This window comes from Gigantopelta aegis, chromosome 9, assembly GCF_016097555.1.
Source record: "Gigantopelta aegis isolate Gae_Host chromosome 9, Gae_host_genome, whole genome shotgun sequence".
NCBI lineage: Eukaryota > Metazoa > Mollusca > Gastropoda > Neomphalida > Peltospiridae > Gigantopelta > Gigantopelta aegis.
Window position 1 is genome coordinate 10,154,867 of NC_054707.1, and position 24,556 is coordinate 10,179,422.

The following is a 24,556-nucleotide window of genomic DNA, read 5'->3' on the forward strand; positions in this document are numbered from 1 at the left end:
GCTTGTATTTTTAGATCCCTACTAAATGAACACCACCACATTAATGAGCAATCGCTAGTTTACAATACTAATTAATGTTTTCACACAATACCAACTGAAGAGTTTTACAAAATGTGTTAGGCACCCCAGATGTCTGAGACAAAGTATAGTTTGTGTTTTAAACAATTATAACTCAATGTCTATGCCATTGACTTAAATCAATTGTATACTTAGAGAATACTACATGAGTGGCCGTCAGATACCATTTATCTCACAACGAGTTGGTTTTAAAATGTATCTTAACGAATGAAAGCGAGTTTGATACGTTTTTAAACGACGAGTTGTGAGATAAATGGTATCTAACTGACACGAATGTATTGTTCTATTTCTGACATATAAAAAAACACAGGTTTTAAGCAAATTTTCACATCTTTTTCAACTAAAAGTTAATTACAGCCATTGCACTTGTAGCTAACTTACGCATCACAGACACATGATTGTCAGGTTAACTATATGTCACAGTGTAATCTATTTTTACTGTGTTGTTTTTCATTGGCTGCATGGCACTGATGACCTGGTCATCACCTAGGAGCAGCCAGTCGAATGTCTTGAAATTAAACAACCCATGTGTAATCAAAAATATCGCATGTTCTCACCAATGGGTGTGTAAGAAAGGAATTTAATTTGCATTGAGATAACCACCTTAACCTTGCTATACATATTATACGTAAGCATTCTGTGTGGTCATTTCTACTGTTTTCCCAATTTTGGACTTGACCAAGTTTTGTAAAAATACTCATGCTGCCAGTTTCTTCTACTACTGCGGAAATGACACAGATGAACACACTTGAAGTGTTAATACTTAAAAATGAACTAGGTCACTGGGGTCTGGTACTTGACGTTCAGAGACGATCCACGATGCCTTCCGTGCTTCTTTTTTCTGGCAATCCAGACAGAGGCACAAATTATGATCACCAGCAGAACAACTGCCAGGATAATTCCATATATTGTAGGCGTAGATAAACCTGTAACAGACAGAATGAGATAATCCTGTAATCATTAGAGAAATAGTCCCTTTCATAAGTCAGACTGACCACCAGAGTTTACAGTCCCTTCCGTAAGTCAGACTGACCACCAGAGTTTACAGTCCCTTCCGTAAGTCAGACTGACTACCAGAGTTTACAAAGCACAGACAACGAATAACCTGTTAGATTTCAAATGTTAGGTTAACCGCCAATAATGAATGAATGAATGAATGTTTAATGATACCCCAGCACAAAAATACACATCAGCTATTTGATGTCAAACAAAGCTGATCACCAATTGAGTAAAAAGAAGCCGAGGTTATAAATACGATTTGTGTGGAATTAAACATCTCGTCTACCATAAACTTATTTACTTATTTGATGTCGCTGACAGTTGTATCCATAGTTATTCATCGGAACCAATTTTACCAACAATAATTTAACTCACTGGTTCCTCTCCAACTAAGGGGCGGGACGTAGCCCAGTGGTAAAGTGTTCACTTGATGCGCGGTCTGTCTAGGATCAATCCCCGTCAGTGGACCCCTTGGGCTATTTCTCGTTCCAGCCAGTGCTCCACAACTGGTGTAACAAAGGCCATGGTATGTACTATCCTGTCTGTGGGATGGTGCATATAAAAGATCCCTTGCTGCTAATTGACAAGAGTAGCCCATGAAGTGGCGACAGTGGGTTTCCTCTCTCAATATCTGTGTGTGGTCCTTAACCATATGTCTGACGCCATATAACCGCAAATAAAATCTGTTGAGTGCGTCGTTTAATCAAACATTTCCTTCTTTCCTATCCAATAATATACCACTGTAAAACCTTCACAGACATTGATTCTTGGTAAAAACAGTGGATCCATTGTTTTTTGGTTTTGTATCGTCCGAACCAGTACCCCATGACGGGTATATCAAAGCCTGTGGCATGTGTTGTACTGCCTGTGGGAAAGTGCATATAAAAGATTCCTTGCTACTGATGCAAAAATGTAGCGGTTTACCTCTGAAGACTATGTGTCAGATCTACCAAATATTTGACATCCAATATTCGATGATTGATAATCAATGTGCTATTATGGTGTCATTAGAGAGAAAACCCGCTACATTTTTCCATTAGTAGCAAAGGATCTTTAATGTGCACCATCCCACAGACAGGATAGCACATATTACGGCCTTTGGTATATCAGTTGTGGTGCCCTGGCTGGGACGAGAAATAGCCCAATCGTACAGTGGTAGAATGCTAGCTCACTTGAGCCATGGTAGGTCATGGAATCAACTCTTGTTGTATTAGATTTTTGTGTTGCAACCATCTCTACTATGGGAACAATGGCTGGAACTAGGATCGATCCCATTGGTGGACCAATGGGATCGATCCTAGACCGAGCGCTTTACTACTTCTAACAAGACTTAACTGCTAGAAACACTTTTTGATTCACTGAATACATGAAGTGCACTACCTGACTGTGGTTTGTCAATGGCCATGTAGGAAATTTTGAATCCTGTGTCTCCGACAGCGAAGTCCGTTCTGAAGATAACCAGCAAGCTTTGACCAGTGCTGTGGTAAGTCGGGGCATCTGTTGCACACCACCTGCTCAGCCTGGGGCTGCTCGTATTGTCACCTACAGCAGGAAGAAACAAGTCTCCATGAACGTAATTCAGTAATTTCCTAATACACAGTATAAATAGAGAATAACTAGTTCAAGGGATATTCCTGAGTTTGCTGCAAATTTTAAGATGTTATCGACTAACAGAGACTTTTTAACGACTGTAATTACATACCAACTATATTTTTTTGCATAAAATATTAATAGCTGTATATTAAATGTGTTTCTGATTGTTCTAATATTTGTACTAGGTTAAATTTCATTTTATTTCCTAAAAAAAAAAAATTCGTAGGTACAAAATTATTTGAAGACAAAATCCAGTTTGGACTTCTTACAAATATTAAGACGACCAGAAACACATTGAATATACAGACACTGATATTCTACACAAGAAAATATATTTAATATGTAAATGTAATCGGAGAAATATTTTATTAGTCTGAAACATTTTATAATGCAGCAAACTCGGGAATGTCCCTTTAATAATGTAAGATATTGGCTTTATCGTGTGAAGATAAGACTGGGAAATTCTGTGAGGCCTAAATAGGATAGTGCCAGTATTCTAAGTCATTAACTAGTTCATATTTTTATCCTGCAGTCTATAAAAATTAAAGTGTAACAGCTATTATTTCTGGTATTTCTTCTACATTGTATGATGACCTAGATGTCAAATGAATAATTTTGTAATTCATCTATGAATGTGACATCAAAAGTAATAATCTGCTAGTATATGTTTATGACTTTGCTTTAATCTTTTCTCGTTCCAACTGGTCAAAGTCTCTGGTATGTGCTTTCCTGTCTGTCGGAAAGTGCATATAAAAGATCTCTTGCTGCATTAGGAAAAATGTAGCGGGTTTCGTCTGATGACCATGTGTCAGAATTACCAAATGTTTGACATCCAATAGCCGATGATTAATTAATCAATGTACTCTAGTGGTGTCGTTAAACAAAAGAAACAAACTGACTTTAATTAGACATCATCAATGTTTGCAGAATAAAAGAATGTTTCAGTTTGGAAGGTTAAAACAAATGCAAGCAAACAACACAAGCCAATCCTGATCTCTTGCAACAGATACAATATGTTGATATAAAATGATGTCTCAGATTCGAGAGTGTGAGAACGAAATTACCGTCATATATTTCAACATGGTCTCCAATGCAGTCGTCTGTGAATTCAATGTGAGACTGAGTTGTCACCAGTTTGATCACCATGTCTTTAGCTTCAGTGTGTAGTTCCCATCGACACAGCAGGTTGCTGGGAATAAACAGAACAAATCTAGTGTAGAACTTTTTAACTTTTTAAAAGCTGTAATAAATGTTGTATGTCCCATATCTCATAACAGTAATAATACACACATATTGATCACTGAGAAAGTATTGCACACTGGTGTGATACGTGTCATTCTAAAGGTTGGTTTAGACACGAAAAAGGACTGCAAATTGTCAAACTTTGAACACGTCTTTTTCTCTCTCTCTATAGAATTCTATTAGCAATTTCTGTAACTGAATCAAACTACAGTTTTAATTTTAAATTACCCTGAATGGGAACAAGACAGAAAGATAACAGTAATATTACAGAACATTCATCAAGAAAAAATTTTAAAAAGAAGAAAAACAGTTGGTTGATAAAGATAAATATAAACTTGATACTGGTTTTAATATTACAGAACATTCATCAAGAAACAATTTTTAAAAGAAGAAAAACAGTTGGTTGATAAAGATAAATACTTGATACTGGTTTTAATCATTTTTTAATATATTCTTTAAGAAATAATTTCCATGTGTCAATCGCTAAAACTTATGATTGATCATTATTTCACTTGAGATATAACAATAACAAGTGGTTTATTATCCTCGTTGTACTGACTTTTGATAGTTCTGTGGGTGGAGTGGCGAAGTGATGATCTTGGGAATATCATGCAGAGCATTCAACTTGAAGGTCATGTTGTTGCACGGATTGTCCACAAACTCTGAAAAATATCAAACAGATTTAAGCAAAACTATGCTTAACATTTTTATTACTTACCTATTCAATCTTACTATAGTGAAAAAGACATTTTCAAACCGTATGAGAAATTTATCTGGTATCACACATATATGCGATCTGGACTGGAACTGGTAAATAGGGAAATCCTTTTTTATTTTTACTGGAGTTAGCGTTGTTTTGTTTTTGATGTTATGTATGATTTACAAATTACGTCACATCATATTTGAAACATTACACAAGATTGCCACAGAATATAATTCTTAACATTAAATAAATTCTGGAAAGGAGGATCGATCATAGATTTAAGAAAGTGTATTTATGACAAATTAAAAACCGATTTGTGAAAAGTAAAAAAATTAATGTATGTAATAAATAAACAAACTCACATATGTTGTTTTTGCTACCTATTTATTGCACGAGTTTATTTTGCTCAAGAACATAAACCTCGACCGCTACGTGGTCTCGTGGTATATATATTCTTGCACAAAATAAACTTGTATTCAAGATATCTCTTGTACTGTGAAAAACCACGAACTGGGCTACCCCATAAACCAGTCTATTTACAAATTGCTTGTTTTTAAGGAATCTGCACACCCATAAACCCTGACATCGAAAAAATCTTTTGAATTGACAAAAATTTCCACAAACAAACTATACAAATGAGAAAGAAAAAAAAAGAGTAGGCAAACAAAATATTTTTATATAGATGGAAATGTACACACGATGGTCATTGTCAACAGTAGCCCTATATCAAATGATGTGCAATATTAAACAAACCTAAATATGCAGATTCATTGCATAAGAGTCTTGGTGAAGTCATGTGACATGCGTCACTCTTGAAAAACAATAGCCTGCTTTACAGAAGGATCTGAGGAAGGTCAACATTAGACTACAGCATACAATTAATCTCTTCACAACAGAAATTGACATCGTTATAAATATTTGTTGGTTAATTTCGATAGTAAATTAAACACAGTAAAACATCTTTTCATCAAATCAATCGTACATTACAATACGCATATATAGAAACCATTTCCCCTTAATAGGACAGTTTATGGTTGTTGGAGGACACGGAGAACATATAAGTCAGAATTTGCCAGCAACAGGTGAGACGAAGGCAGTTATATTTAAAAAAAAATTGCCTTTCAAATGGCAGGTGGCTATTCATAATCTGGCCATCTCATTAAAATTGGTATAACAATGTACACACCGACCCCGACCCCCAGCCCACCACCCTCACATTCAACAGCTTTGGAGATATGAGCTGGATTATGTTTATATCTTTGTTGTTCAGATTTCCGTGGCACGTACTTGGTTCGGCGTAGTACTTGATTCTCATCATGATGTGTGTGTCTGGACCGCCGACGTGGAACGAGATGTTGAACTTGATACCCGAACTCGTCACCTTGTCCGACGTTCCACCACACAGTTTGCCGTAACTCGGGTGATTCTGCGAATCTGTCACTAAAGATTTTTAAAAAATGAGGTGTTTTTTCAAACATTCATTTCAAGACAAAGGGTTAAAAAAAAAAAATTATTACTAAGAAAGGGAAAGGAATATTTTAACAAGACATTATCACTTTTTGAAACCATGGCTATTTGGTGTCTAACATATACTTTCGTCATTTAGATTTCAGTGGCACTAACTTGGTTCAGTGTAGTACCTGATTCTCATGGAAGGAAGGAAATGTTTTATTTAACGATGCACTCGACACATTTTATTGACGGTTATTTGGCGTCGGGCATATTGCTAAGGACCCACACAGATATTTAGAGAGGAATCCTGCTGTCGCCACTTTATGGGCTACTCTTTTCGATTAGCAGCAAGGGATCTTTTATATGCACCATCCCATAGATAGGATAGCACATACCACGGCCTTTGATGTACCAGTCATGGGGCACTGGCTGGAGCGAGAAATAGCGCAATGGACCCACTGACGGGGATCGATCCCAAACCGACCGCGCATCAAGTGAGCACTTTACCATTGGGCTACACCTCGCCCCGATTCTCATGGAGTCGAGAGAGAAAGAGCAAGGAAACACACCGATACCACAAAGACTACTCCTACTAATAAAGCAGCAAGGGATCTTTTATATGCACTTTCCTATAGACAGGACAGCACATACTATGGCCACTGGTGTACCAGTTGTGGTGCACTGGTTGAAAGAAACCCCTGAGTTCAGTGACGGTGATCGATCCTGCAACCCGTCACACCTCTGGCAAGCACTCTTCCGCTGAGCTACATCCCACCCAACCCTGCCCCTGTCAGTATTTAAGTGTTATTAACACTTACCATCCACAATTTCTATGTACTGTTCTGTACAGGGTATCTGTAAGTAGATCACTTCTATGTGAGTCACATGGTCCGCTGAGCTACATCCCACCCAACCCTGCCCCTGTCAGTATTTAAGTGTTATTAACACTTACCATCCACAATTTCTATGTACTGTTCTGTACAGGGTATCTGTAAGTAGATCACTTCTATGTGAGTCACATGGTCCGCTGAGCTACATCCCACCCAACCCTGCCCCTGTCAGTATTTAAGTGTTATTAACACTTACCATCCACAATTTCTATGTACTGTTCTGTACAGGGTATCTGTAAGTAGATCACTTCTATGTGAGTCACATGGTTCGCTGAGCTACATCCCACCCAACCCTGCCCCTGTCAGTATTTAAGTGTTATTAACACTTACCATCCACAATTTCTATGTACTGTTCTGTACAGGGTATCTGTAAGTGGATCACTTCTATGTGAGTCACATGGTCCGCTGGAGAATGTAACGTCCATGTGCAGACTCCAGCACATCTGAGGAAAAAACAACAGTTTAAATAAATAGGTTTCTCTGTGTAAATAAAAGTTTGTTTTGTTTAACGACACCACTGGAGCATATCGATTAATTAATCATCGGCTATTGGATGTCAAACATTTGGTAATTATGACTCGTAGTCATCAGAGGAAACCCACTACATTTTTCCTAATGCAGCAAGGGATCTTTTATATGCACTTTCCCACAGACAGGAAAGCACAGGAAAAGGAAAAACAACAATGAGCTGAATGGATCCACCGTGGTGGTTCGATCCTGCAACACAAGCACCTCAAGCAAGCACTCAACCACCTGAGCTAAATCCCACCTCTCTGTATAAATAAACTACTGAATTTACAAATAAAAGCCTGTTTTAGAGTTACACGAGTGTAACTGCATAATATATACTTAAACATCCCACTTTTAGGAAAAACAGGCTTTATAAATTTGACCCCAAGTTTTCACTATCTATTGATGTATCAGTAATAACAAGAGAGGTAAATATGATACTTGAGTGGTGTTTGATTTTTGTTGTTAATAATTTCAATTAAGTTGCATATATTAAGCTTTTGAAGCATATAATGCTTGACAGTGTTTACAAATTATCGTCAGTACAAGCACATTTAAAACACCAGGGCTCATATTTATGAAGATATCTTAGCGCTACAAGGAAGGAAGGAAAAATTTCATTTAACGATGCACTCAGCACATTTTATTTACGGTTATATGGCGTCGGACATAAAGTTATGGACCATACAAATATTGAGATAGGAAACCCGATGTCACCACTTCATGGGATAAACTTTTCAATTAGCAGCAAGGGATCTTTTATATGCAACATCCCACAGACTAGTTAGCACATACATACCACAGCCTTTGATATACCAGTCATGGTGCATCGGTTGGAACGAGAAATAGCCCAATGGGCCCACCAACGGGGATCGATCCCACACCGACCGTGCATCAAGCGAACGCTTTACCACTGGGCTACGTCCTGCCCTAGTGCTACAACATCATAAACGTATCGTAAGCTATAACATCACTATGTTGTGTGCTGTAGTGATGTAATAGCTTATGATCATTTTATGATATCGTAGGGCAAAGATAGCTTTATAAATCTTTATCCAGAAGCAGGGGCAAAACAGAAGGTTGGGAAAAGAAGGAGAGCAAAATATTAAAATATATTAGTTGAGTAGAATATTGTAAAATACTTTATTTATGTGGGATTATATTTTCGTAGCACCATAGCCCCTGTTAACGAAGCAATGTTAGTGCTAATATCACCTTATGCAATTAAGGTGATCTTACAGGGCCCAGATGGTTAAGATTCATCTAAAAAATCTTACTTGACGGAAGATCCAATGTAAACTATATACAGCGACTTGGTCTGCACTTTGAGTTCAGTGTTCCAGGCTGTATTTGTGTCTGAAAACAAGAAAAGAACATTTGCATTATTATATGGAAATGGTTCATCATTAGCATATACTGGTAGTGATTTATTAAGATTTATATCTTAATATGTACTTTAAATTTAGAAATAAAACTGAGGTTTGACCATTTCTTTCTGTTTAGACCAGTAGGTGAGTGAATGGACAGGCCAAGTCAAGCAATGCTAAGTACACCCACTGTTAGTTTTAAAATACTTAAAGGGACATTCCTGAGTTTGCTGCAATGTTTTAAGATGTTATCGACTAATAAAACATTTCTACGATTAAGCTTACATATTAAATATATTTTCTTGTTGAGAATATTAGTGGCTGTATATTAAACGTGTTTCTATATTTGTACTAGGTTAATTTTCATTTTATTTCCTAAAAATATTTTTTCATACATACGAAATGATTTGGGCTTCTTACAAATATTAAGATGATCTGAAACACATTGAATATACAGAAACTGATATTCTAAACAAGAAAATACATTTAATATGTAAGTTTAATCGTAGAAATATTTTATTAGTCGGAAACATCTTACAATGCAGTAAACTCAGGAATGTCCCTTTAAGAAAAACTGGTTTTTATTCACAATTTTAGTAAGATTATTTTCAACACCTCTTTACACAATGTTTTATAGTAGCTACAGAAGTTTCATTTAAGAACTGAACATGATAATTTTTGTTGTTCATACATTAGCAGGAAGAAGAAGCTTGTTTTGTTTAACAACACCACTAGAACACATTGATTTATTAATCATCGGCTATTGGATGTCAAATATTTGTTCATTTTGACATATAGCCTTAGAGAAGAAACCCACTACATTTTTTCCAATAGTAGCAAGGGATCAAGGGATGCACCATCCCACAAACAGGACAACACATACCACAGTCTTTGATATACAGTCGTGGTGCACTGGCTTGAACAAAAAATAGTCCAATGAGCCCAGTGACAGGGGTCGTTTTGAGATCGACTGCCCAGCAAGCAAGCGCTTTACTACTGGCTGTTCATACATAAGTTTTTTATCATTCCAAATGTATAACAATTGTATCATTATGACACCCTATCAAAATCTTTCTATAAGTAATCAATATATGGCATCCCCATTTTACAGTTCAGCTTTTCCATCAGTAACTGAATGAGGAAATTCTCACATTTTTATGACAAACAATTAAAAAAAAAATATGTATGCATGTTATTTCAATAAAGAATAAAATTTACTGGTTCAACATTAATAGTTATTTAATTAATTTGAAAGAATAAGAAAAACAGCTGAAACGATCCATTAAGTTGTTTAAGCATTGTTGATAGTAGTGAAAAATGATATCATTTGGATCAATCCAACATTTATAACAAAAAAGTATTTCCAGATTGGCATTATACTTCTGTTGTTGATCAGCTATTTTCATAACTACACCTTAGTTTGACAACCACTGCCAATGTGTTGTGCTGGGGGTGCTATTAAAACATTCATTCTTCTTTCAAACATCCATCCATCCATTCATTTGGAATGAATGAATGCATGTAAAACAACACCCCAGCACAAATATACACACCAGCTATTGGGTGTCAAACAAAGGCTGTCATATTACATACAGTGAAACCTCTCAAAACCAGTCCCTCTGTAATCCAAAATTCCCTCAAAACCAGACCCTCTGAAAACCAGAATTCCCTCAAAACCAGACTCTCTCTAAACCAGAATTCCCAAAAAAACCAGACTCTCTCTAAACCAGAATTCCCTCAAAACCGGGCATTTTTCATGGTCCCTTTTTAATAACCAGTACAGAACTTAACCTCTCTAAACCAGATACTTTTAAAACCAGATTTTTTACTTGGTTATCCCAGGTGTCCAGTTTAGAGGGGTTTCATTGTAGTTTTAAATAAACGTACAGTTAGCAGACAGGGATTTAAGTCGCAGTTTAAATCCCTTTGCAGACATCTGATCATCTGTTAGGAAATGCAGCGTCATGTTTTGTTCACTCGTCAGGAATGTTCGCTTGTCATCAGCACCGCGACCACACATAATGGTCATGAGATTGGCTTCCCTTCTGTCGTTACCTGCAACACGAGTTCAGTACATGAGAAAGGACAAACTTACACCAGTACATGATTGTATTGTGTTGAGTTACCATGCCCACACATAAAAAAAAAGTAATATTACTGCTAACTATAGCATCAAAGATGTGTACCACCTCACAAAGCTGAAGTGAAAGAAAGAAATGTTTTATTTAATGACACACTCAACACATTTTGTTTACAGTTATATGGCGTCAGATATATGGTTAAGGACCATACAGATATTGAGAGAGGAAACCCCCCTGTTGCCACTTCATGGACTACTCTTTTCGATTAGCAGCAAGGGATCTTTTATATGCACTATCCCACAGACAAGGTAGTACATACCATGGCCTTTGATATACCAGTCGTCGTGCACTGGCTGGAACGAGAAATAGCTCAATGGCCCCACCGATGTGGATCGATGGACATACCAACCACGCATCGAGTGAGTGCTGTACCACTGGGCTACATCCCACCCCTAGCTGAAGTGAGATTTGCGATTACATATCACAGCCTTCGATATACCAGCACTGGTTGGAATGGGAAAATCCAATCAGAGAATGGGTCCACCGAGGTGGTTTGACCTTATAACCCAAGCACCTCAAACGAGTGCTCTAACAGCTGTGCTAGATCCCGACCGCGAGTGACCACTGGACAGAGATTTGCACAGATGCACAAAGCTGGACATAGTCTAGAATTTGTCATGTGGTCATGTGTCAGTAGTTAGTTTTAGGTTAGGATTTGACACCGACTAACAAAGCTAGCTGTAAATGGTTTACTAAAGGATTTGCCACTTACTCAAGAAAACTAGCTTGCAACCCAAGCAATTCACTTGCTTCAAATGTTATCATGACAGTAGTCAAAATGCAAACTCATCCTATTCTATTGCCTGGCCCCTGGCCCCTGGCCTGGCCTGCCCTGCCCTGCCCTGACATGTCTTAGGGTTTTTATGTCCATGTTCAAAACTAGCTGTTGTACCGGTCTTGGGCGCAAGACTTGGCTCACACCAACTCTTCCATCCATAACACAATGAGGGGGTGGTGGGTGGGAGAAGGCGGGACCGCCTGCTCTGGCAGGTGCAAGGGAGCATAACCCTATTCCTTGAGTGATGTACCTTGATAAACTGCCAGTTTGTCCACACACTTCCCACTAGGTGGCGCTGTCTGCAGCTCAAACTCTTCCACGTGTAGACTGACAACCTCGTTCGGGTTGGCTGCACGGATGTACCAGGTACAGTCACAGTTCCTGAAAGAAACAAAACATCACTAAATTAAATCCATTATTATTATACACTGAACTATCAACATAAAAAATAGTTGTCCATTTCAGATTTATTGTTATTTAACAACACAATGAATGCATGTTTAAAAAAGATATTATTTTTCATAAATATTGACTCATATATTTTAGTAGCATGTTTTATTGTTTTTGACAAATTTACTTTTCCACTTTGAAAAAAAAATTCTTTATTGTATATTGTAAAAACTGAAACCACATATACATTTTACAACTACAAGTCTGATTGCAGGGGACAATATTTCAAAATCTTAGGTAACCAGAAGTCTGTTGACGTGAGTTTTACTTAGGTACTGTAACAAATCATGTGAATATAGTTCATAGCTGATGAGTTAGGCCTACCTAATTGTAAAACATTTCAACTACGATTCTATGTTACATTGATGGTTCAAATGTATTTAAAAACAAACTGATTTTCACTTTGCTACTTTTAATGTTAGAACGTAATTGTTCACCACATAACCGATTGGCGGTTCTCATTATTTTAAAGTTGTGTAACCGACACGCGGACAGAACAACGGTTTTCGTGAAATATTGTGCCCTGTGACTGGTGAACTTTTAGTGGAGTTCTGTGTATGTCCTCGATTCCAGTACTCATCAGTAAAGAGATAATATATAGTTATGAGCATCTTATTTCTAAGTGCTGGTAAAGAGATAGTGACATTTGAAGTCTCTCATGTTTTACTAAAGAACAAACTAGAAACTATTTTCCTGATCACAGGTCATATATTATGTACAGGATCCTTTCATTTTTGGTTGTTTAATTATGGTGGGGGTTTTCCTGCTAAACAGCAAAATAGTATTTTCCAAAACGCATCATATACTTACATGGGGTAGTATGCTGGGTGGTTGGCTGAAGACAAGTAGAAATCAGAACCAGTTGTAAGTTGAATAACACTGTGATCAGCACAGCACGATGCTACAAAAGATAAACACAAAAACTGATGCTGAATCATCGGTGACTGGAATCAGATGTAGTGCTGTGTTAGACAGTTTGTTTTGTTTAACGACACCACTAGAGCATATTGATTTATTAATCATCGGCTACTGCATGTCAAACATTTGGTAATTTGACATATAGTTTAGACAGAAAACCAGCTATATTTTTCCATTAGTAGCAAGGGATCTTTTATATGCACCATCCCACAGACATGATAGTACATACCACGGCCATTGATATACCAGATGTGGTGCACTGGCTGGGATGAGAAATAGCCCAATCATGCAGTGGTAGAATGCTAGCTCACTTGAGCTGTAATAAATCATGGAATCAACTCCTATTATATTAGATTTTCTGTGTTGCAACCATCTCTAATGCAACCTGGCATCATGCTTATAAATTTTTTAATGTGGTCTTGACACTTTAATGTCATGGCAACACCATAAAAAATTGCTTGACTGTGACATCTATATGATAAACACTGGTCCATTGCTCCACGACTTGTTTATTACAGGTCATTGTGTGTGTGTCTTCATGTACAAGAATGTACGATATCGTTACCATGATGTTATGTGGTGTGCATGTACACAGTCACAACCATCTGTCTGTCTGTATTAAAGTGACATTCCTGAGTTTGCTGCAATTTTTAAGATGTTATCGACTAACGAGATTTTTTAACAATTGTAATTACATATCAAATATGTTTTTCTGCATAATATATTAGTGGCTGTATATTAAACGTGTTTCTGATCATTCTAATATTTGTACTAGGTTAAACTTCAGTTTATTCTCTAAAATACATTTTAACATACGTACGAAATTATTTAAAAACAAAATGCAGTTTTGGCTCCTTACAAGTATTATGATGACCAGAAACACATTGAATATGCAGATAATGATATTCTAAACAAGAAAATGTATTTAATATGTAAGTGTAATCGTAGAAATGTTTTATTAGTCGGAAACATCTTACAATACAGCAAACTCAGGAATGTCCCTTTAAGGTACTAATAATTATACAAAATTTACTCACAGGTTCTTTCAATGTTAAAGTATTCGGCCTGAAAATGTCCACTAGCCATTTCTGCAACTTGTAACTTGAGGTATGTGTGGTTTCTCACACTAACGACAGAATCGTTAGAACTGCACCACTTCCCGATCACTCTTTCTGGTGAAAATGCTGGAAAAAACATCATATAAAAATAAAGTCACAAAATTGTTGCAACAAAAAAATTATAAAACTAATAAAAACATGACTAGATATAGTTATATTTAGTTAACAGATATTACTCTGTCTAGGTTACCAAGATTTAGAGACATAGTTTTAATTATTTAAAAAAAATAAAAAAATTGCTTGATATGTGTGTCTGCAGTGCTTATAATTTAAAAAGCAACAATGAGCAAAAAACTGCTCTCCTAGAATTATGTAGAACAGCAGCTGCTCTCAGTTACTTTAATACTTTAGTTTTTCGCCAACAAAATCGAGAGCAAATACTCGCATCAAATCATAAGGACTGGTTTCTAGTCATGCAATTAAAGAAAGTCAAAGTTTGTTTTGTTTAACAACACCACTAGAGGACATGGATTAATTAATCATTGGCTATTGGAATGAAGGAATGGTTTTATTTAACAACACCACTAGAGGACATGGATTAATTAATCATTGGCTATTGGAATGAAGGAATGGTTTTATTTAACAACACCACTAGAGGACATGGATTAATTAATCATTGGCTATTGGAATGAAGGAATGGTTTTATTTAACAACACCACTAGAGGACATGGATTAATTAATCATTGGCTATTGGAATGAAGGAATGGTTTTATTTAACAACACCACTAGAGGACATGGATTAATTAATCATTGGCTATTGGAATGAAGGAATGGTTTTATTTAACAACACCACTAGAGGACATGGATTAATTAATCATTGGCTATTGGAATGAAGGAATGGTTTTATTTAACAACACCACTAGAGGACATGGATTAATTAATCATTGGCTATTGGAATGAAGGAATGGTTTTATTTAACAACACCACTAGAGGACATGGATTAATTAATCATTGGCTATTGGAATGAAGGAATGGTTTTATTTAACAACACCACTAGAGGACATGGATTAATTAATCATTGGCTATTGGAATGAAGGAATGGTTTTATTTAACAACACCACTAGAGGACATGGATTAATTAATCATTGGCTATTGGAATGAAGGAATGGTTTTATTTAACAACACCACTAGAGGACATGGATTAATTAATCATTGGCTATTGGAATGAAGGAATGGTTTTATTTAACAACACCACTAGAGGACATGGATTAATTAATCATTGGCTATTGGAATGAAGGAATGGTTTTATTTAACAACACCACTAGAGGACATGGATTAATTAATCATTGGCTATTGGAATGAAGGAATGGTTTTATTTAACAACACCACTAGAGGACATGGATTAATTAATCATTGGCTATTGGAATGAAGGAATGGTTTTATTTAACAACACCACTAGAGGACATGGATTAATTAATCATTGGCTATTGGAATGAAGGAATGGTTTTATTTAACAACACCACTAGAGGACATGGATTAATTAATCATTGGCTATTGGAATGAAGGAATGGTTTTATTTAACAACACCACTAGAGGACATGGATTAATTAATCATTGGCTATTGGAATGAAGGAATGGTTTTATTTAACAACACCACTAGAGGACATGGATTAATTAATCATTGGCTATTGGAATGAAGGAATGGTTTTATTTAACAACACCACTAGAGGACATGGATTAATTAATCATTGGCTATTGGAATGAAGGAATGGTTTTATTTAACAACACCACTAGAGGACATGGATTAATTAATCATTGGCTATTGGAATGAAGGAATGGTTTTATTTAACAACACATTCAACATATTTTGGTTGAGTGCATCGCTAAATAAAACTTTTCCTTCCTTCAACACATTTTAATACAGTTATATGGCGTCGGACACATGGTTAAGGACCACACAGATATTGAGAGGGGAAACCCGCTATCACTACTTCATGGGCTACTCTTTTCGATTAGCAGCAAGGGAACTTTTATATATGCACCATCCCACAAACAGGATAGTACATAACACAGCATTTGTTACACCACTTGTGGAGCACTGGCTGGAACGAGAAACAGCCCAATGGGTCCACCAACGGGAATCGATCCTAGATCGATCGCGCATCAGGCAAGCGCTGTACCACTGAGTTACGTCCCACCCCTTTACTTGCATCAATCAAAGGACTGGTTTCTGGTTATGCAAAGAAACAAAGTCAAAGTTTACTTTGTTAACGACACCACTTGAGCACATTTAGTTTTTAATTTTTACATAATCTTAGAGAGGAAACCAGCTATATTTTTCAATTAGTAGCAAATCATATCTTATATGCACCATCCCACAGAGAGGACAGCACATACCACAACCTTTGATATACCAGTTGCCATACACTGACTGGAATGAGAAATATCCCAATGAGCACAAAGAAACAAAAGGATAAATGTTTTAACAGAGCATCCTAATAAAATGTGACTAAAGCATACAGGTATAAGCAGCTAAGAAGTTGTCAGCACAGGACGCTGGAGCTAGGTGTGTAGAAGATCTTATCTCAACTTGAGGGCCGTCCGAGGGGATCTTCCAGCGACACAGAATATTTCTACAAATAAAATCAGAAACACTTAAATAAAATACAAGAAGATACATGTATAGTGCAGAATGAACTGATATCACATTTTAAAACAAGCATTCTGATAGTACTGTTAGAGCAAAACATGTCCCTACTGGGTCTAATAAATTTTCATATCTCCAAAGTTCAAGGTCCATAACTCTGTCGAACTTGATCTGTAACTAAACACAACATTTCAGCAGCTCAATATCTTGAGCCTCTGTTAAAATACAAATCCACAAAACTATATGCGGGATAGACAGATGGCCAGTCAGTCAGACAGATGGACAGACAGACAGATGGACAGTCAGACAGATGGCCAGACAGACAGATGGCCAGTCAGACAGATGGCCAGACAGACAGATGGACAGTCAGACAGATGGCCAGACAGACAGATGACCAGACAGACAGATGGACAGTCAGTCAGACAGATGGACAGTCAGTCAGACAGATGGACAGACAGACAGACAGATGGCCAGACAGACAGATGGCCATACAGACAGATGGACTGTCAGACAGACAGATTGCCAGACAGACAGATGGACAGTCAGACAGATGGCCAGACACAGACAGTCAGACAGATGGACAGTCAGACAGACAGATGGCCAGACAGACAGATGGACAGTCAGACATATGGCCAGACACAGACAGTCAGACAGATGGACAGTCAGACAGACAGATGACCAGACAGACAGATGGACAGTCAGTCAGACAGATGGACAGACAGATGGCCAGACAGACAGATGACCATACAGACAGATGGCCAGTCAGACAGACAGATGGCCAGACAGACAGATGGACAGTCAGACAGATGGCCAGACACAGACAGTCAGACAGATGGACAGTCAGACAGATGGCCAGACACAGACAGTCAGACAGATGGACAGTCAGACAGATGGCCAGACACAGACAGACAGACAGATGGACAGTCAGACAGACAGATGGCCAGACAGACAGATGGACAGTCAGACAGACAGATGGCCAGACAGACAGATAGACAGTCAGACAGATGGCCAGACACAGACAGTCAGACAGATGGACAGTCAGACAGATGGCCAGACACAGACAGTCAGACAGATGGACAGTCAGACAGATGGCCAGACACAGACAGACAGACAGACAGATGGACAGTCAGATGGCCAGACACAGACAGACAGACAGATGGCCAGACACAGACAGACAGACAGATGGCTAGACAGAGACAAAACCTACAGTCTCTTTCAGATGGATCAGTAGGGGACTTAACAAAAACCAAAGAAAAAAAAACATCCTATGTGCAAATAAAGAGTCACTGGATTACAATGATGCTAATGTTTGCATAGGTAGTACTAAACCAAATAACTTCCGGCTGGGTCAAAGTTCGAAGTGCACCCAACTTTTGATAGAGAAGTGAACACCACAAGTCCTGTGATTGGTGATAAATGTGAGTGTGTTGGTTGTAAAAAAAAAAAGTTTCATCTGGGATAAAAATGTATGCAATTTTATTTCATCTAGTACCCCTGTGTCAAGTAGCCTTGTGCTTAAAACATGTAAACAAAAGTACTCAAATTGTGTGCGGAACTAGGGTAGTCATAGACGCTACCCGTTATCTCAGAAATGATCAGCTTGACCCCCAATTTTTTCTGATTCACTTCAAGGGTGAGAGGTGGTGGTATTTATATCCATGGCGTTTATGTCGATTGATACGCTGCAGGTAGGATTTTTAGTCACATATGTTACTATTGTCGTCTATGGGATTTGATTTGGTAGTATACTCCCTGTAATAAACTTCAAGCTAGCTGTTGGCGTTTCCACTCAGTAGGCTACTCCCGGGCTGGATGAATTAGTTTTCTAGGGATGGTGTGCAATGTTTGAAAAAGAACACCCTTTATATTCAGAAAATGGGTGCAATGTTTATGAAGGACATTTATAGTATTCAAACAAGCATTTTGTTGTTTTCACTCGCCTAGGGTGACCGGACAACCACAAAACGTACACCCTGTTACGTATATGTAGGCTGTCACATTAAAAAAAACCTGGATCTGTGCCTTTGATGGTGTATGGAATGGAAGGAAGTTAGGAAATGTTTTATTTAACGACGCACATTTTATTTACGGTTATATGACGCACATTTTATTTACGGTTATATGGCGTCAGACATATGGTCAAGGACCACACAAATATCAAGCTATCACCACTTCATGGGCTACTCTTTTCAATTAGCAGCAAGGGAACTTTTATATGCACCATCCCACAGACGGGACAGTACATACCACAGCCTTTGTTACACCAGTCATGGAGCACTGGCTAGAATGAGAAATAGCCCAATGGGTCCACTGACATGGATCGATCCTAGATCAACCACGCATTAAGCAAACGCTTTACCACTGGGCTACGTCCTGCCCGAGTATGGAATGGAATGGAAAACAACCTAGCCATCCAACCTGACAAAGGAACTGACCAGGTGGCAAATGGACACGAAACATAAAGAGATTACCGGTACTTTTTGATATGAATTACTGTAAAAATGTGTTACTAAATAGGATTTAGAACAAAACAAAGTAGAAAACATTCCAAGTTTTGCAGTACATGTTACAAGACCGGACATAACCTGAATCTTACTGATGTGGCTTGATGATGTCCACTTTAACAGTTTGAACCGTCGTTTTGGCGGGAGATAACTCAATGATGTCTGCTCCACAGTTATCTGCAATATTACAACAATCAATAATGATACATCTGCTTATCACACAAGAAATATCACATTAAAATGTTAATCTACTAGATGAGCATAGTCAGTACATTTCATTTCATTTCAACTTATTTTTGTGCTTATATCCAATTACGGTTCAAGCACGATGTCCTGGGCACACACATCAGCTATCTGGGGGATGTCTGTCCAGGACAGTTAGTTATTAGTTGTTAGTGGTCAGTGAAAAAGAAGAGGGTGTAGTGGTTTTACACCTACCCAGTGAGTCATTAAAACTCGCTCTGGGTGGGAGCCGATACCAGGCTGCGAACCCAGCACCTACATGTACCAGCCTGTGAACCCAGTACCTACCAGCCTCAGGTCCAATAGCTTAACTATGACACCACCAAGGCTGGTATTGTCAGTACAATACTAATGTTGGTTGAAACTCATTCTTAACAAACCATATCTCATTGCCTGTATTAAATACTCCGTGACAAGTCCCAAATTTTTGTTATTTGTATATGAAACATTACAATCAATGTGTATTGAATAATTTTTAATTGTAAATTTTCTGATCATTACAATCATTGAATTCAGAAAAAAAACCTACATTTTTGTCATCATTTTGTCAGTGTTAAGGGCTAGATGTCAATCTGGCTAGTCACAAGCAGAAAGTAAAGAACACTTATATGCTATCAATGAATCTCATGAAATGCATTGTGCAACTAAATAATTTGGAAGCCCGTGAAGGGCTTGAAATATGAAGTATAATATGGCCTGCTGTTATTTTTAAATAAAATAAAATAAATCCTGCTAAGAAAAGATATAGACTGCTTGAAATACAAGTAAGACAGCACAGGCTGAAGGGAGGATTTCGGTTAATGTGTAAAAACATAGGACCTCTGACATCTATTTTAGAATATTATACAATTAAAATGTCACAGCAACATGAGGTCAATAACAGATTAGATAATCGTACTGGTACAAACATGTATATTTGTCCCATGAAAATGATATGCAATTTTTGGGCTGGCTTTACTAGGTAGATGTATATTTCAGCTGCTTGGTTTAGGAAAGGGAATGTTTTCCTTTTTGCTTGCTACTTTTTCGAGTTATGAACCAAAATTGATGTGACCTATATTTATGTTGGTGATTAGAGGTGACGATCAACCTCAATATAAAAATACATCGGCTACTGGGTGTCAAACTAAGGTAAGTGTGAAAATGAAGTGACGATCAACCTCAATATAAAAATACATCGGCTACTGGGTGTCAAACTAAGGTAAGTGTGAAAATGAAGTGACGATCAACCTCAATATAAAAATACATCGGCTACTGGGTGTCAAACTAAGGTAAGTGTGAAAATGAAGTGACGATCAACCTCAATATAAAAATACATCGGCTACTGGGTGTCAAACTATGGTAAATGCAAAATAATGTGATGATAACCATCAATATAAAAATACATCGGCTACTGGGTGTCAAACTATGGTAAATGCAGAAAATAAAGTGATGATAACCATCAATATAAAAATACATCGGCTACTGGGTGTCAAACTATGGTAAATGCAGAAATAATGTGATGATAACCATCAATATAAAAATACATCGGCTACTGGGTGTCAAACTATGGTAAATGCAGAAATAATGTGATGATAACCATCAATATAAAAATACATCGGCTACTGGGTGTCAAACTATGGTAAATGCAGAAATAATGTGATGATAACCATCAATATAAAAATACATCGGCTACTGGGTGTCAAACTATGGTAAATGCAGAAATAATGTGATGATAACCATCAATATAAAAATACATCGGCTATTGGGTGTCAAACTATGGTAAATGCAGAAATAATGTGATGATAACCATCAATATAAAAATACATCGGCTACTTGGTGTCAAACTATGGTAAATGCAGAAATAATGTGATGATAACCATCAATATAAAAATACATCGGCTACTGGGTGTCAAACTATGGTAAGTGCGATGATAACAGAAATAAAAATACATCGTGAAACTATGATAACCATCAATATAAAAATACATCGGCTACTGGGTGTCAAACTATGGTAAATGCAGAAATAATGTGATGATAACCATCAATATAAAAATACATCGGCTATTGGGTGTCAAACTATGGTAAATGCAGAAATAATGTGATGATAACCATCAATATAAAAATACATCGGCTATTGGGTGTCAAACTATGGTAAATGCAGAAATAATGTGATGATAACCATCAATATAAAAATACATCGGCTACTGGGTGTCAAACTATGGTAAATGCAGAAATAATGTGATGATAACCATCAATATAAAAATACATCGGCTACTGGGTGTCAAACTATGGTAAATGCAGAAATAATGTGATGATAACCATCAATATAAAAATACATCGGCTACTTGGTGTCAAACTATGGTAAATGCAGAAATAATGTGATGATAACCATCAATATAAAAATACATCGGCTATTGGGTGTCAAACTATGGTAAATGCAGAAATAATGTGATGATAACCATCAATATAAAAATACATCGGCTACTGATGTCAAACTAACCATCAATATAAAAATACATCGGCTACTTGGGTGTCAAACTATGGTAAATGCAGAAATAATGTGATGATCAACCATCAATATAAAAATACATCGGCTACTGGGTGTCAAACTATGGTAAATGCAGAAATAATGTGATGATAACCATCAATATAAAAATACATCGGCTACTGGGTGTCAAACTATGGTAAATGCAGAAATAATGTGATGATAACCATCAATATAAAAATACATCGGCTACTGGGTGTCAAACTATGGTAAATGCAGAAATAATGTGATGATAACCATCAATATAAAAATACATCGGCTACTGGGTGTCAAACTATGGTAAATGCAGAAAAATGTGATGTGGCTACAAACTATGAAATGCAAAATAATGTGATGATAACCATCAATATAAAAATACATACGGGTGTCAAACTATGGTAAATGCTAATGTGATGATCCAAATATAAAAATACATATGGTGTCAAACTATGCAGAAATAATGTGATGATAACCATCAATATAAAAATACATCGGCTACTGGGTGTCAAACTATGGTAAATGCAGAAATAATGTGATGATAACCATCAATATAAAAATACATCGGCTACTGGGTGTCAAACTATGGTAAATGCAGAAATAATGTGATGATAACCATCAATATAAAAATACATCGGCTATATGGGTGTCAAACTATGGTAAATGCAAAATAATGTGATGATAACCATCAATATAAAAATACATCGGCTACTGGTGATGCCATATAACCGTAAATAAAATGTGTTGAATGCATTGTTAAATAAAACATTTCCTTCCTTCCTTCAACTACGAAAATCTTTAACAAACCTGTCACACTGTAAGTAATCAGTGCTGGTTCATCAACAGGCTCATTCACCGTGTTGACAATGACGAGTAGTGAACTTCCGGTGCTAGACACGATACCGGCCCCAGGCTGCAGTCCCCATTGGTCTCGATACGGACACATCAGGATTTCATCAGCTGACTCATCAATACCTAAAATCAAACAACATATTACAAAATAAAAATTATCAAAACATCCATCAGAAAAAAAAATCATTGGAAATTATCATCCAATGTCATGGAAAATTATGAAAAATAAATAGATAAAATGTTCTACTATTATTCTGAAAGTAAAATGTGTTATGTATGAAATTTTCTTTAGGCTTAACTCTAACATCAACTCACCACTGGATCGTCTATCCAGTTAAACATGCAAATCTCCTCAACTCGTCCCTGTGTATGTGCAATAAGAAGAATTCCATAACACATACGAGTCTGTAACGATGTCACCGATATCAACTTTGCAGAGATTGCATAGGGCAGTTTTCTACCGTGTACCATTTTGCTTGTTTATGGAATACTCCTCAAGAGGGGTGGGTCGATATGACTCATCATGACGTCAGATTAATTACATCACATACATAGGAGGCTTCCACCCCTCTTAAAGAATATTCCATAAACAAGCAAAATGGCAGACAGAACTGCATGTATTTTGTCCTATGTAATCTCAACAATGTCAATATTGGTGACATCGTTAGTCTCGTATGTGGAATCTGTGTCACTGTAATGGGTTTTTCACAATCTGTGTTTGAACAAAGTGTGTAGCTAATCTAACGGTAATTAAAGATACATGTAGGAGAGTCATTTATCGTAGTTGTGAACAATTTGGTTTGGACTTTAAGTTTAATTTTTTAATACCAATGCAGAAGATTGGAAAGAAACACAGAACAAAGATTATAATTTACATATCACTGGTGAAAATTAGGAATTTGGGATATAATTGGAATCCAAGTTTAAGCAGTCATTTGCCAAATCACCAAATACGATTTACAATTGACCAATTTGACAAAAAGCTAAGTCAAAAATTGTGTGCCATCTGTAGGTATAGCTATTTTTAAAAATAATTCTGTTTAGTTAAATGTTACTTGAATTTGGCTATAGTTTTCCTGATCAAATTTGCCAAATTGGTGTTAATGTTTTGTTTCCAGCTTAAACCCTATGGAATACTAAAAACACTAAGACAGAAAGCAGAAGTTGCTTGTAACACTGATCATCAAAAAGCACATTGTGAATTCTGAGCATATTTACAGCCCTGACTTTATTATAATGAAATTTTAAACTATCAGCCATAAAGTTTTATTTATCTTAGGTTTGCACAAGGGGGCTGTTGCCACAATAATAATATGATAACGAGTCATTTTTATTGTAAATATGCACTTTTTGTTTAGCTGGAGAAGATCTTACCGTACCATGTCCTGCTTCTAATTTCTTACTGTACCACCATCCCCATGCACACACCCTGCCTATTAATATCTATAATATATGTACGGCCCTGAAGCTCTTGTAACAAGAACAAACTAATTTTTCCGTGAATTAGGGGATAACTACATGTATTTTGTATTTGACCATTTACAGAAATTAATGCTGGTTTTATAGTCGCAAATTGAGTTTTACCAGCAAATGGTCAAATACAACATAGTTATCCCCATTCTAATTAA

At 36.8% G+C, this 24,556-nt stretch overlaps 1 protein-coding gene across 1 annotated transcript in view; it reads right to left on the minus strand.

Moving 5' to 3' along the window:
- Positions 1-456: 456 nt before the first annotated feature.
- The window catches only part of LOC121381940 (cubilin-like), a 51,077-nt gene continuing 26,977 nt past the window's right edge, over positions 457-24,556 (minus strand). The window contains exons 13-26 of the mRNA XM_041511363.1: positions 22,884-23,051; positions 19,423-19,507; positions 16,700-16,812; positions 14,159-14,305; positions 13,014-13,104; positions 12,004-12,134; positions 10,722-10,889; positions 8,745-8,823; positions 7,288-7,400; positions 5,903-6,055; positions 4,472-4,574; positions 3,735-3,859; positions 2,458-2,619; positions 457-1,004 (exon numbers count right to left, since the gene is read on the minus strand). Coding sequence (XP_041367297.1) covers positions 853-1,004; positions 2,458-2,619; positions 3,735-3,859; positions 4,472-4,574; positions 5,903-6,055; positions 7,288-7,400; positions 8,745-8,823; positions 10,722-10,889; positions 12,004-12,134; positions 13,014-13,104; positions 14,159-14,305; positions 16,700-16,812; positions 19,423-19,507; positions 22,884-23,051 — 1,790 coding nt within the window. The 3' untranslated portion in view covers positions 457-852. The remainder of the gene's footprint in view (positions 1,005-2,457; positions 2,620-3,734; positions 3,860-4,471; positions 4,575-5,902; positions 6,056-7,287; positions 7,401-8,744; positions 8,824-10,721; positions 10,890-12,003; positions 12,135-13,013; positions 13,105-14,158; positions 14,306-16,699; positions 16,813-19,422; positions 19,508-22,883; positions 23,052-24,556) is intronic.